This window comes from Strongylocentrotus purpuratus, unplaced genomic scaffold (genome assembly GCF_000002235.5).
Source record: "Strongylocentrotus purpuratus isolate Spur 01 unplaced genomic scaffold, Spur_5.0 spur5_scaffold_15, whole genome shotgun sequence".
Lineage (NCBI taxonomy): Eukaryota > Metazoa > Echinodermata > Echinoidea > Camarodonta > Strongylocentrotidae > Strongylocentrotus > Strongylocentrotus purpuratus.
Genome location: NW_022145600.1, coordinates 9,989,349 through 10,001,772, shown reverse-complemented (window position 1 = coordinate 10,001,772; position 12,424 = coordinate 9,989,349). Strand labels below are relative to the sequence as shown.

The following is a 12,424-nucleotide window of genomic DNA, read 5'->3' as shown; positions in this document are numbered from 1 at the left end:
GCCAAATGCCACCTGGTTGCCCGCCATTCGGCGCCACTTGCCACCTATAAAAGCAGGGCGGCATCGCAGGACTTTCTCACACAACTTTCAAGATTCGACTCGACAACACCTCCACGCAGTTTTTCCTTCACAATTTCTACAAGATTTCACACAATTTTCAACTGAGGAGGGTCTAAACCAGGTAGCCAATGGCCGGTATTTATATAGTCGGCAAGTAGCGCCAAGCGGCGGCAAGTTCAAACCAATTTGGCGACCTTTGGCACAAACTAATCACCAAGTGGCGCAAAGTAGCAGTCTATTGGCGCGAATGGCGCCAACAGGGTGAATTTTGTAATCAAATGCAGGCGGGGGGCATTTGGCGCACGCCATATGGCACCCAGTTTATTACACTTGGCGACACATGCCGAGCGGACATTTATTCGGTGCCACAGCGAGCCACTATGCGCCAATCACATAATCTTTGGCGCCAACTGGCACCAACTGGCGCTGGCCCAGTGGACTCCTAGCATGAACGATTTTTCAATTTTCAATTTGGGATCGTTTTTCACAATTTTTGTTGGATATTGGAATAAAAAATGTAATCAGAATAATACCTTTCAAATTTCAAGACTCACCAATGCTTCTATCAAAAGATACAGCCCCTCAAAAACTGTGCAATATTCATAGCATTTTGGTCAGAATGGACAGAAAAGTGGTTCACGCAGAGTTATAATTTCTGCTCAAAAGCTGCACAGCTAATGCACAGCACGATATGCAAAGCATGGAGCAAGGGTATTTTCAAACTGTTGTGCCAAATGAGACCTTGGGACTAGAGAAAAAATAAGTGCATGGATACATTCTTTACAGCTGGCCCAACTTATCCCTCGGGGGAGCAGTTCGTGAAATTGGTAAATTTCCAAGTTACCATGGAAATGATGTTTAAATCGCTGTTTTGAGCAAGATATTTTTAGAATTCCGGGGGTTGCCCCCTATGGGGAAGATGGAAAAAACCTGCTCTTTCATATGACACCACATTTATTGAGTTTCACCTTCAGGATCATTTGTTATAAAGGTTTGAATTTCAAATTTTTCATAAAATCATTGACCAAATTTTGCTTGGTCGTGCAATGCACATAGACCATATAGGGATGCGTGCAATTTCTATGGGAAAGATTTTAGCACACAACATCGGGTGCACGATCAGACACCCTAATATGACACCTCATTTATTGAGTATTATCTTCAGGATCACAAAGAATAAAGGTTTGAATCTCGATTAAAAATTTTAAAAATTGCATGATTGCGCAATGCACGTAGACTGCATAGGGATGCGTGCAATCTCTATGGGAAGAATTTTAGCACACAACTTCGGGTGCGCAATCAGACACCCTAACTGTAGAGTTCTGAGATGACCCCCTTTGGGAAATATGGAGAAAAACCTGCTCTTTCATATGACACCTCATTTATTGAGTATCACTTTCAGGATCACGAGCGATAAAGGTTTGAATCTCAATTTGGTAATAAAGACATTGACCAATTTTACATGAGCGCGCAATGCACGTAGACTGCAAAGGGATGCATGCAATCTCTATGGGAAGGATACAAAACCGTGTGCGCGATCAGACACCCTACAAATCAAATGTTGCAAAGACATTCAAATTGTTAGAATGACATTTCAATGGTGCTGAGGCCTGAGCTTTGAAATATTACATAAGATCACATGAAAGTTTGATGAAACTATCTGACACTGTCTCTATCACTTAAAATCAAACCAAACCAAACTTGGAGTTCAACTCTCAACACTACACAGGCTCAACAATCATTGACATCACGCATCATTGTCAACTCTCGACTCGAGAGTCGAGTCTTGATCCGACTCGGCCGCGGCAATTGACTTGATCTAGATCTCAAATCAAGTTAATGCAAGAGTAAAACATATTTTTGCACAGGCTATGTATGATTTACAATACAGAATTTTTTAATTTCGTATGCACTCTCCATGCCCGAGTGTCAACTTGATTTGATTGGCTAACTTTGATTAGATCAGTGAACGATAACACAAAACTCATCAAAACACAAAACTACACGAGTGGGACTGAAAAATTCAACTGCGACTAATTCCAAGATAAATTGCTATAGAAATCATACAAAATTGCTCAACATACCTAACAAATGGTGAAAATGTGACATGCTTGATGTTCCTTCGAGCTGAAGATGGTCGCTTCGGCGGCATGGTGGTTCTTAGATGGAAATTTTCAGTTTAAATATATTTTCGGCCGTCTTAGAAACAGACAACAATTTTTTCCGCCATCTTGGAGTTTAGTATCGTATAGTCTAGATAACGATAACGCAATCGCGATCAATAACAGGATTTCTTTCTTTCTCTCTTTCTTTCTTTCTTTATTTCTTCATTTATATATTTATTTATCTACTTTTTTTTTCTTTCTTTATCTTCATTGATCAATCTTTGATTATCAATAAAATTCATCAATTTTATCCATCAAGAATTAATCGTATTTCATTTCATGAAAAGATGTAAGAAAAATTTTATTCCAACTTTATGGGCAACAGCTGATGTAAATGATATTTTACATGAGTGCTAAGGCAAATATGTCTGGTCTCTCCCCCCCCCCCCCCCCCCCTAATAGAGGATGTTCCATCAATTAAAAATGAGCATGTTGGTATTATTGCTTACGCCCTAAGACCCATAGGCCTTCCTGATAGGGCTCATAGACAAGCTTTAGTCATTCTTTTTATTTTCAATAATGAAATAAGATTAAAAACTATAACAATTATTACTTCCAGAATCTTTACCCCTATTAGACCCTGTCATCTTTCATTATCACCATCACCACAACCACAACCACCATCATTGCCATCATCATCCTCAACATCATCATAATAGCCAGGATCAAAATAATTATTGTCATCATCATCATCATTATCATTAATTTCATCACAGTAATAATTATTGCCATATTTTTTCTCTCTCTCTCTCTCTCTCTCTCTCTCTCTCTCTCTCTCTCTCTCTATCACTCTATCTCCCCTTTCCTCTATCTCTCATTCATTTCTCTTCCTACATCTCATTCTATCTTTTCCCCTCTCCACATCTTTCTCTCTTGCTCAACCACCCTCTTCAAGTCCCTCTTATAAAGTGTTGGGAGCCCCGCAAAATTTGATGGCAACATTTCACTTAAATTGTATCAAAATGTGAAAGAGGATTTCATTTGAGACACTTTTCTGCAAAGATCTTCGAAAGAAATGTGTTTGAAGTCGAATATTGATTAAAGAATACAAAATTTAGGTTTTCTGTATACAACAGAAAACCCAAATTATGTCTCTTTTATCAATTTATGTCTTCATACATATTTTCCCCCTTTTTTTTGGGGGGGGGGGATCCTTGCAGAAGTGTCTTACATGACATCCTCTTTTACATTATGGTACAATCTATGTGAAATTTTGCCATCAAATTTTGGTAAATTTGGGGCTCCCGACACTCCTATTTTCTCCTCCCTTGCTTATCTTGGCTCTGCTTTGTCTCTCATCCACTCTACCCTGCATCACCCTTTCTTATCATCCTTTCTGCCATCCTTTACAATACCTCCATTCCACTATCCTCCACCTCTCTCTCTAACTCCTCCCTCCTTTCTCTTGCCTCACTTTACTCCACTCCCCTCTCTCCCCTCTCACCAATTAAATCGTCGGCCGGCTGGCAGAAGGGCATTAGCGTGCGAGCGACTCGAAAACTCCTTTTCGAATTATTTGCATTTAAAGATTTGTTTTATATTAAAACTGCTTTCCGACTCGAAAATTGGTTTAAAACATAAAAGACTAATAGAGATGTTGTGTAGTAGAACATGGCCACAGTTTTTTTCTCGGAAATAAGTCAGTTTTTTATGAAAGTTTGAGGCGATTTAGTGCTAACGCCCTTCTGCTTAAAGTTTCATTATTGAGCTAACGCCCTTCTGCCACCCAGGCGACAATTTCTCTATTTCTCTTATCCCCCTTCCACTCCCCCTCTCTATGTTACTCTCTTTAACTTCCTCTTGTCTCTCTCTCTCTCTCCCCCCTCCCTCACCCTCTTTCTCTCTCTTCCTTGCTTATCACTCTAAAAAAATGCAACCAAACATTTGACAAGTCACAGAAAGCAGTTAGTCATCAGATAACTTTTTTCTCAAGAAGACGCATCTTTTTTAATTGTTGTCCACACAAAAATACAAAGACGTAATCCTGAGCCAATCGCAAACCTCCTTGTTCCTCACTTCAAAAAAATCACATCATCAATAATGAGAAGAAAAAAAAAAACCTTTCCCCAATGGCAAAGATACTTTGAACCTTGTTAAGATTCGAGAAAGAAGTGAGAAAATTAGGAAGAGAGAGATACACAAGACTGTGATGTCAATAATACATCTTGTACAGGCATGAATGTCGTAGAAAGGGGTGAAAGATACATGGCAATTGTAATCTTCCCAGTTCCCAGAAATTCTGTTTTAAGCGCACTGATAGAATTTATGTTCATTTCATTGGAAAAAAATCACATCCTTAAAAAAATCAGTTTCTTCTTTTCAATAATAAAAAAATCCATTCAAAATCTTGCTTTTAAAAAACACTTGTTCAATGCATTTACAATTCCTCTCAGCTTTTCCTCCTATGATACAACCGATCTCGAACCTGCAATTTCTTTGTTTTCTTTTTTGTTTACGAACCATTTGTACAAACTCTGAAGAGAGAACCATTCTATTTACATTCGTCAAATCAATCATATTTCATACTTCATCTAAATTCAGTTCATCGAATTGCCCTAAATCACAATCTAATCTTATTTCTGCCTCTTCTACAATATGCTACGAATTTCATACACAAAATTTTCTGGAAAAAGAGAGTATTGAGCTACGAGAAAGCTGTAACTACTCATGAATGTCACATTTAAAAGAAATGGAATGCTAGTATGGTGTCTGGAAAAAAAACACGAAGATTTGTCAACCCTTTTCCAGTCTACATAAGAACAGAAATAGCTATTTCAAATTTCATCTATTACAATCTTAATCAAAAACAAGACACAACTTACGCCGTTTTCATTTGAAAAACAAAGTTAAATAGTACACAAGTCATCTTATTTCATCACAAATTCCATGAGCAAAAGGGAAAATTTTTTTGGAAGGAATCAGATAAAATCAAAGACTTGTGTACATATGTTCTCTTCTTTGAAACAGATTCATCGTCTCAGTTTCACTCTTCGTCTCCAGCTTCATGATTTATCTTGGCAGTTTCCAGTTGATTCACTTCTATCTTTGTTCAATCCCACTATTCCTATCACATTTACTCAAGCCTTGCACTTTATAGAAGTCCATCCTGAAGAATATTCATCTATTTTCTTAATGAAATGATCGCAAAATGAAAGTCTAAATAAAATGGCAAACAAAAAGCACCCTAAAAGGGGGAATAAAGGGAGAATAAAACACAAAATAACTAATTTTGTAAGATGGTTAAAAAAAAAAACTCACACTATGCTGTATATCAGTTGCCCGAATTTTGAAGTGTAAATTACCTGATTGATTTAATCCCCTTCATAGCTCAACACTAATGGGTAAAAAATATCAGACCTCTCAAAGGGATACAAAGAAACAGCTGCTTAAATAAATGCAAAAAAGGATTCTGCAATAGATTAGAATGAAGAGAAAATTATCACTCTTACTCTTACAAAAACTTCATGAAAAAGATCTTGCAAATGTACCAATACAAGTTTTTTGATGTGTTTACATCCCCTAATGCCAAAGAAGAAATAAATTAGAAGAAAAAAACAGAAGAGAACCATTGGTAATTACATTTTGAGGATTATTTTGCATCATTACACTTTGAGAAAGTATCACCTCTCTTTCTGGTAGAGTTTACATTATATTTATTTTTTTATCAATAATTTCATTTAAAGTTTAAAAATATCTTATAAATTTCAGAAAAATATTAGCAACATAAAATTGAAGCCTGGCTACAAACTCACATTTCCTTTCCAGGGAATACAAATCCCTCAAAAAATATCTTTATAAGCCCTTATATTTATCTTTCATACGACAATAACCTCTAAATTTCATTATCACAGACTATACCCGTTTATTTCTGCATAAAGGTCTAAAATTGTTGTTACAAATCTTTAAACAAGAAACCAGTATATAGATTTCACACCAGAAACATCAAACAGTAACACAAAATCACCACAATTTTCATATAGTTTCTTTCTTTAGAGTAAAACGGAGCATGGCTGAAACAGAGCGTTATGTAGAATAGCAAGGAGCCTCCAGAACAACTTCAAATGGTTATAAACATCCACACACAAACAGCCGCCTAAACAAGAATGCTCTTCAAAAAGCTATTAACATTATGAACAAAAGAGTCTCTAAAAATGCCTGAATTCAATGACTTACTCTGCATTGAAATATTGATTTGTTATATTCATTGATTAATGGGTTCTAGCTTGCATCGTTACTTTAAAATTATGAAAAATACCTTTATTCTGCAACCAGTCGACAATATATGAACTTCATTGCAGAAAAAAAAATTAATTCCTTCAAAGAATTGCGCTTAGGAGAAGAAACACAATTTTTATTGTTATAGCTTTATCCCTGAGTGAAGTATGAAAATTTGGGAGAGAAATGTGAATTTTGAAGCTGGTTAAAATTCCATGTTAAAGGTGCACCTAACAAATCTGACTTTATTTCTTTAGGGATTATGAAATTCATTTGAGTATCGTTCCATGGAGTTATTAAAACAAATTATGTATATATATCACCTTTAAAACAGTAATAGCATTGATTTAAGCTAGCATTCTGCATACCTTGAGAATTTACAATTTAAACTAATTTGCTAAACTTCCAAATCCATGATTTACAATTATTTCCCAAGTTATAAACTACATAATTATAACATGCTGCAAATGGGCAGAATGTATATTTTCAAGGCAACTTTTTTATCAGAATTTAGACCCCCTCCCCAAAGAGAAACCATGCATTTCCAGAGCAGAAAATGTGGAAATATTTGAGCATGTTTCCAGGGCTTACTAGTATAAAAGTCTCTTGATTTCCAAATGTTATCCCTAGACCTTTTAAATATTTTTCCTTTTATTCTGAGGTTCAAAGTAACATTAATCATTTATTACTGTATTATTTCCTATTTTCAAGTTCAAATCAATGCTATTACCTCAGAGACAAAAAAGCCAATGGAGGCTTTTGAATATACATAAGGCATGGGGTACAGCACTCTGCACTCTATCCACCAAGACACTATAGAAATGACAGTCACAGTTACATGGCTAGAAATATATAAACGATCTACACCCATACAAGAAAGGTATATTTGAACACTGGTGGGTCTTTGCAAATAGGCCTATGTCACTCCTATCGTAACTTCAGAAACTTTTCATGCACTTAGTGTATCTTTTTTTTTTTAATTTCTTTTACAAAAATATCTATTCAAAACATTTACACCGTATTTCATTATAAGTCAGTTACATATTTACCGAGTACACTTTCACCAAGCTTGAGCAACTCTAATGGCTTTTTCGTACAGTTATCATGACATCACAGTGAATTGCTAATTGATGTATAAACTAAACGAACTATCGACACAGAGTAGTAAGCTTGGGATTACAAAGGAATTACATGTATATACTGACTTAAAGTGAGGATGAATTTGGTGGTTTGTTGCTATCAAAGGGAAAGCAGTAATATTACATTTGCATGAAATAGAATAACCCAATGAAATACAAAATATGGGGGGGGGGGGGGGGACATGGAGAAATGTGGGATAATTAGTCACGCTGTGAAACTTAACATAACCATTAGGTAACATTTAGAAGTGCAATGGGTAACAGCTTATACATTGGACAGACCCAATACGTATGGCTTGAAATTACAACACGGAACTCTTTGATTCTTGAAGGAACTTTAAATAAAAAAGACATGAATAGATCACACATTTCATATATGGACAAGTAGGAAGGAACAACAACAACAACAACAAAGTAGTTGATTTGGTTTACAAAATACCCTGAAGAATTAAGGCTCTACAACAGATTTCCACGATTCTGGGCAACTCCACATGGACAGTATTGGAATTACAAGGCCTCTTTCCCATACGTTTGCTCGGCATGGATGAGAGCTATATTCTCATTGATTGATACAACCATAATACAATCAGTTCATACTGCCGCTATTATATCGTCAAGCTCAGAGCCAGATGGGTGTTGACTCCACACCATTTTACTATGTGTGAACACCCCCTGGCTCTTAAGAGATGATATTTTAATTTGCAAAGTACCACATCTTGAACATGGAAGGCTAACGAAAATCAACAGAATGTTTTGAATGGTAGGAGAAATTACCTGAAGAGTTTGGCATTTCCCTGCATTTCAACTTGCAAAAATTATTCTTCTGAATTTCTCACATTTCAGCCAATGGAATCCAGTAATGATTGTTCTCTGCTGTTTGTGAGGAGGATATTTTGTACCCCCCAAAACAAAGATTCATGATCAAATCAATGTTTTAATATCGCTGTGCAGATTTGTTTTTTTTCCCCGCATGTGGATTTGCCCTCTGTTGGATACTAGGAAGTTGGCAAGTTACCTAACAAAGACAGGCTGGCACAAAAAAAAAACATTATTTAAAATCAAAAGAGAAAGAAACACACACACACTCACACAAAAAATACACTCAAACTGATGGGTTAAATACAAAATATTTCAACAAACTGTCACTCATTGAGAGGCAGAAAGGCGTTAACATTTTGGAAAAAAAGTATTCAGATTAATGCCCTTCTGCCTGTCAACTGACAAAACAATATAATGCGGTCTTCATCACTTTATATGATCGAAAGTCAGGTATAATGATAACAAGAGGACTACAAAACCAACATATCTGCTTGCTAATACTAACAATATTTAAAGTAATGTAGACCTACATTAAAACAACTAATTGTTCTTTCCTTATGATTTTTTTTTAAAGAAGGAAGTTCACTAAATTATGTACTAAGAAGGGTTTCTTTACTCAAGGTTAAATTAATTGCATCGTATTAAGAGAAACTAGTGCAAAACACAGCACACGATATAAATATATTACAAATCATTGTTGATTGTTGTTAGTCTGCATGTGTAGTTTACTATACCCTAAAAGTGCTTTATTTAAGAATGAGAATAGGTTACAAAAAATATATACGTACGATGGTTCTTAGCAATGTCTTCAGCGTTCATTCGATAAGCAACTCTCACACATAACAAATATTACAACTCAATCAATCTAAGGGCCATTAGATTAACACCATGCATCCTGCAAACACACTATACATAACACAGGTTTCTCTCTATTGTTATTACTAAAAATTGTTTTCTTAAGAACAAAACAAAAACTTTTTTTGCACACTATATTTCAAACGTAGCTCAAAAGAAGCTCTTATACTCAACACATATAATAATGAAGCATAGTACTGTAACACTGCAAAATTGGCTCGACGCAAAGGCGTCTTGCTCGAGGGATGATAACAAAAAAGCACTAGCATTATTTGGAAACAAAATGTTTATCAAGGAAGCATATTACAGCTTCAAAGAAGGGATAGAAAAAGGACTTTGCACTCACAAACAAAACATATATATAATCTATTTGGTATGATACTTTGAACCATATACTATCTACACGTTTCACCTATTGTCTCAGTTATCTTAAGTTGGTTGCACTAGTTAGTAAAAATGGCATTTTCTACAAAAAGAAACAAAAGAAAGTTAAATGAATATGTCTTTTTGAAATGCATCAACTTATTTTGCATTAATGTGCACAGAAACTCTGTGTCTGTTACATAATATCAAATATTACAAGGAGCAATGCATTTAAATGTACCATGAATCATCAACAAAATATCAGTTATATTTATTGAATTACAGCTTTAACACGTATATTTCATTCACATTTAATGAATCAGTGACATTCCTCGTTTCAAGGAACAAGGAGGAGAAAAAAAATCTATAGTCTTTGGAATCAGACCCTAGAAACACGAATCTACAAAGACATAAACCAGTTCTCAGTTTGTTCCACACAGCTTACACACAAAAGCAGCCCCTTTATCAGACGGGGGGAGCAGACGAATGAAAGAAGATAGTCCTTTCTTATTGTGAAAGAGCTAAATTTGAGGTAGAGATGATAGAACAAAAGTCAGTACCAATCATAAGATTTCTCTCTCATAGTCCCACTGCAGGTAACTCGTGTTTGCAAATTATAATCAAATTAATTGATCTTTATTGAATGTGTCAGGGGAAAAAATGAACACTGTATGATGAATAGTGGCGGCTGTTTAAAATTACGTTTGGGCTTGCTATGAATTAGACCTGATTCTACAGCTGAAGGGATTGATGTGGTTAAAATCACTCGCCTTACTAGCAATCACAATATGCCGCTATGCTATTCAAGGAAGCATTTTACTTCCAACTCATCCCAGTTCTAGCAAATCTTTTGATTAAAAATCGAGTAGGCTCTAAGGATACTGAATATATTTTCTTCATGTTTTTTCCTAATTCTAAATGGACCTAGAAATGCACAAAAAAAAACCTCAATATCATCACTTATTTTGAGAAATCATCTTTGATTGGTTTACGGCCTGTCTTTTCCCTATATCTCACTTTAATAGAGATACACACTGCAAAATGCAGGTTGAAGTCAATTTTCTTTTCACAAGAAATTTTCATCAAAAATTGAAGAAATAGAACTATCAGTAATACCAGTTTTTAATGAATACCATATGATAATTGCAAAGCATGCACCATAATTTTCCTTTCAATTTCATCTAAATACCTCAGAAAAATCTACTTTCCTAAGTTTCATTTTTTTTCTTCTCTCAAACTGTTTTGTTAAAACTTGCATAGGCACACCAAAAATCAGCAAAATATCGCATCTCTTATTATCAATAATACAGACAGTTTCTAAAAAGATTAAAGCACTTTCTTTTTTCTCTTGTCACTGTGAACATGAAACAAAAGATTCTTGTAAAAAAAAAATTACTGTCATTTTCTTCCCATTTTGTACTGCCACTTTTCACACAATTCAAGAACTATGATGCTAGTTCTAAAAACAGTAGGCCTACAAAATACAAATTTCATTTTGAAAGTCAATTATTCTTCATTTCATCTTCTAATCATCACATCATTCCATTTGGTCTCAATTATGTCAAGAAAAAAACGCTCCTGACTTACATTTTATACCTTCAACAAATGAGAAGAAAATAATGATACGCCCAAATTGCGTTTGCCATAATACTGTCAGTATTTTCTCACACATGTAGAGTCCATATTTCGAACTTCATGTAAATCAGTCGATCAGAAACAATACTGAGAATGAACGTCGACCTGTCGATTTCCATCCGACAGGTTCAAATCTGAATATTATTCTCTCATCTCTCACATTCTTCATATACCACAAGAATTTAGATTCTTCTGTTTGTCCTCATCTCCATAAACATGGAGGGCATTTCAGTACTTTTCAATTTGTTCTAAATCGAGCTCGTTACAAGGATCCAAAACAAATCTCTCCGCTCCCCGCTCCGTCATCGTATCTGCATCACTGTCATCATCACCGATGTCGTCGTGGTGGTCGTCGTCGCTGCAATACGAACAGGTGTTGTCGCTGATGTCCTCCTCAGCGGTCTTCTGCGCTTCGTTGACGACGCCCTCCATTTCTTTGGTGGGGCTGGATGTGGGCGTGATCATGACGCTCCATTGCTGCTGCTGTCGTTGCTGTGACGACGAGGACGACGATGACGATGAAAGGAATGCTACGGGTGGTGGTGGTGGCAGGTTGTTGTTTTCACATGGTGATGATGCGATGGTGGTCAGACCGACAAACTCCTCGGGAGAATACGTTGAGGTCATGCCCATGCTGCGGAGGAGTTTCTTGTTCTGGGTGAAGGACTATTAAAAAAAAACAGATAAAAATTTATCAGATAAATATAAGATATTTACAAATCACAATCTCACAACGGTCATTTTTATGGATAAGTATGGATATATGGATATTGTATAGATTTTTAATCTGTTAGACCAGTCACCAGATTATTCCATCTTTTCAAAATCGTTTTCAAATTCCTAGCATACTTCTAAATTAAGGTGTGCAGACAAGATGGGGTCCATCCTTAGCGATGCTGCCATATATAACAGGAACATTTTTCTTTGTTAATCTGAAGAAATATTCTTGAATTCAAATATGTTAGTTAACTTGTTCATCACAGAAAACGATCTATTACATGAACTGGTACATGTATATTTAATACAAATTAATCGTAAATTACTTTCTATATCTTGGTAAATGCCAATCATTTTTTTCTTTCTGCTTTTAACTACTTTTACTTTCTTTGAATAATCTAAAGATCATAATTGAGACACCAATAGTGAGAGCAAACAGTGGCATGAATGGCCTGC

At 35.6% G+C, this 12,424-nt stretch overlaps 2 protein-coding genes across 2 annotated transcripts in view; both read right to left on the bottom strand.

Annotated features, from left to right (window-relative positions):
• Positions 1–2,338, bottom strand: part of LOC105440202 (uncharacterized protein C20orf194) — a 62,388-nt gene extending 60,050 nt beyond the window's left edge. Inside the window, exon 1 of the mRNA XM_030985531.1 lies at positions 2,145–2,338. Within this exon, the coding sequence (XP_030841391.1) occupies positions 2,145–2,212 (68 nt within the window). The 5' untranslated portion in view covers positions 2,213–2,338. The remainder of the gene's footprint in view (positions 1–2,144) is intronic.
• A 1,804-nt stretch (positions 2,339–4,142) lies between these two features.
• The window catches only part of LOC100887882, a 30,182-nt gene continuing 21,900 nt past the window's right edge, over positions 4,143–12,424 (bottom strand). Inside the window, exon 3 of the mRNA XM_030985529.1 lies at positions 4,143–11,917. Coding sequence (XP_030841389.1) covers positions 11,480–11,884 — 405 coding nt within the window. The 5' untranslated portion in view covers positions 11,885–11,917 and the 3' untranslated portion in view covers positions 4,143–11,479. The remainder of the gene's footprint in view (positions 11,918–12,424) is intronic.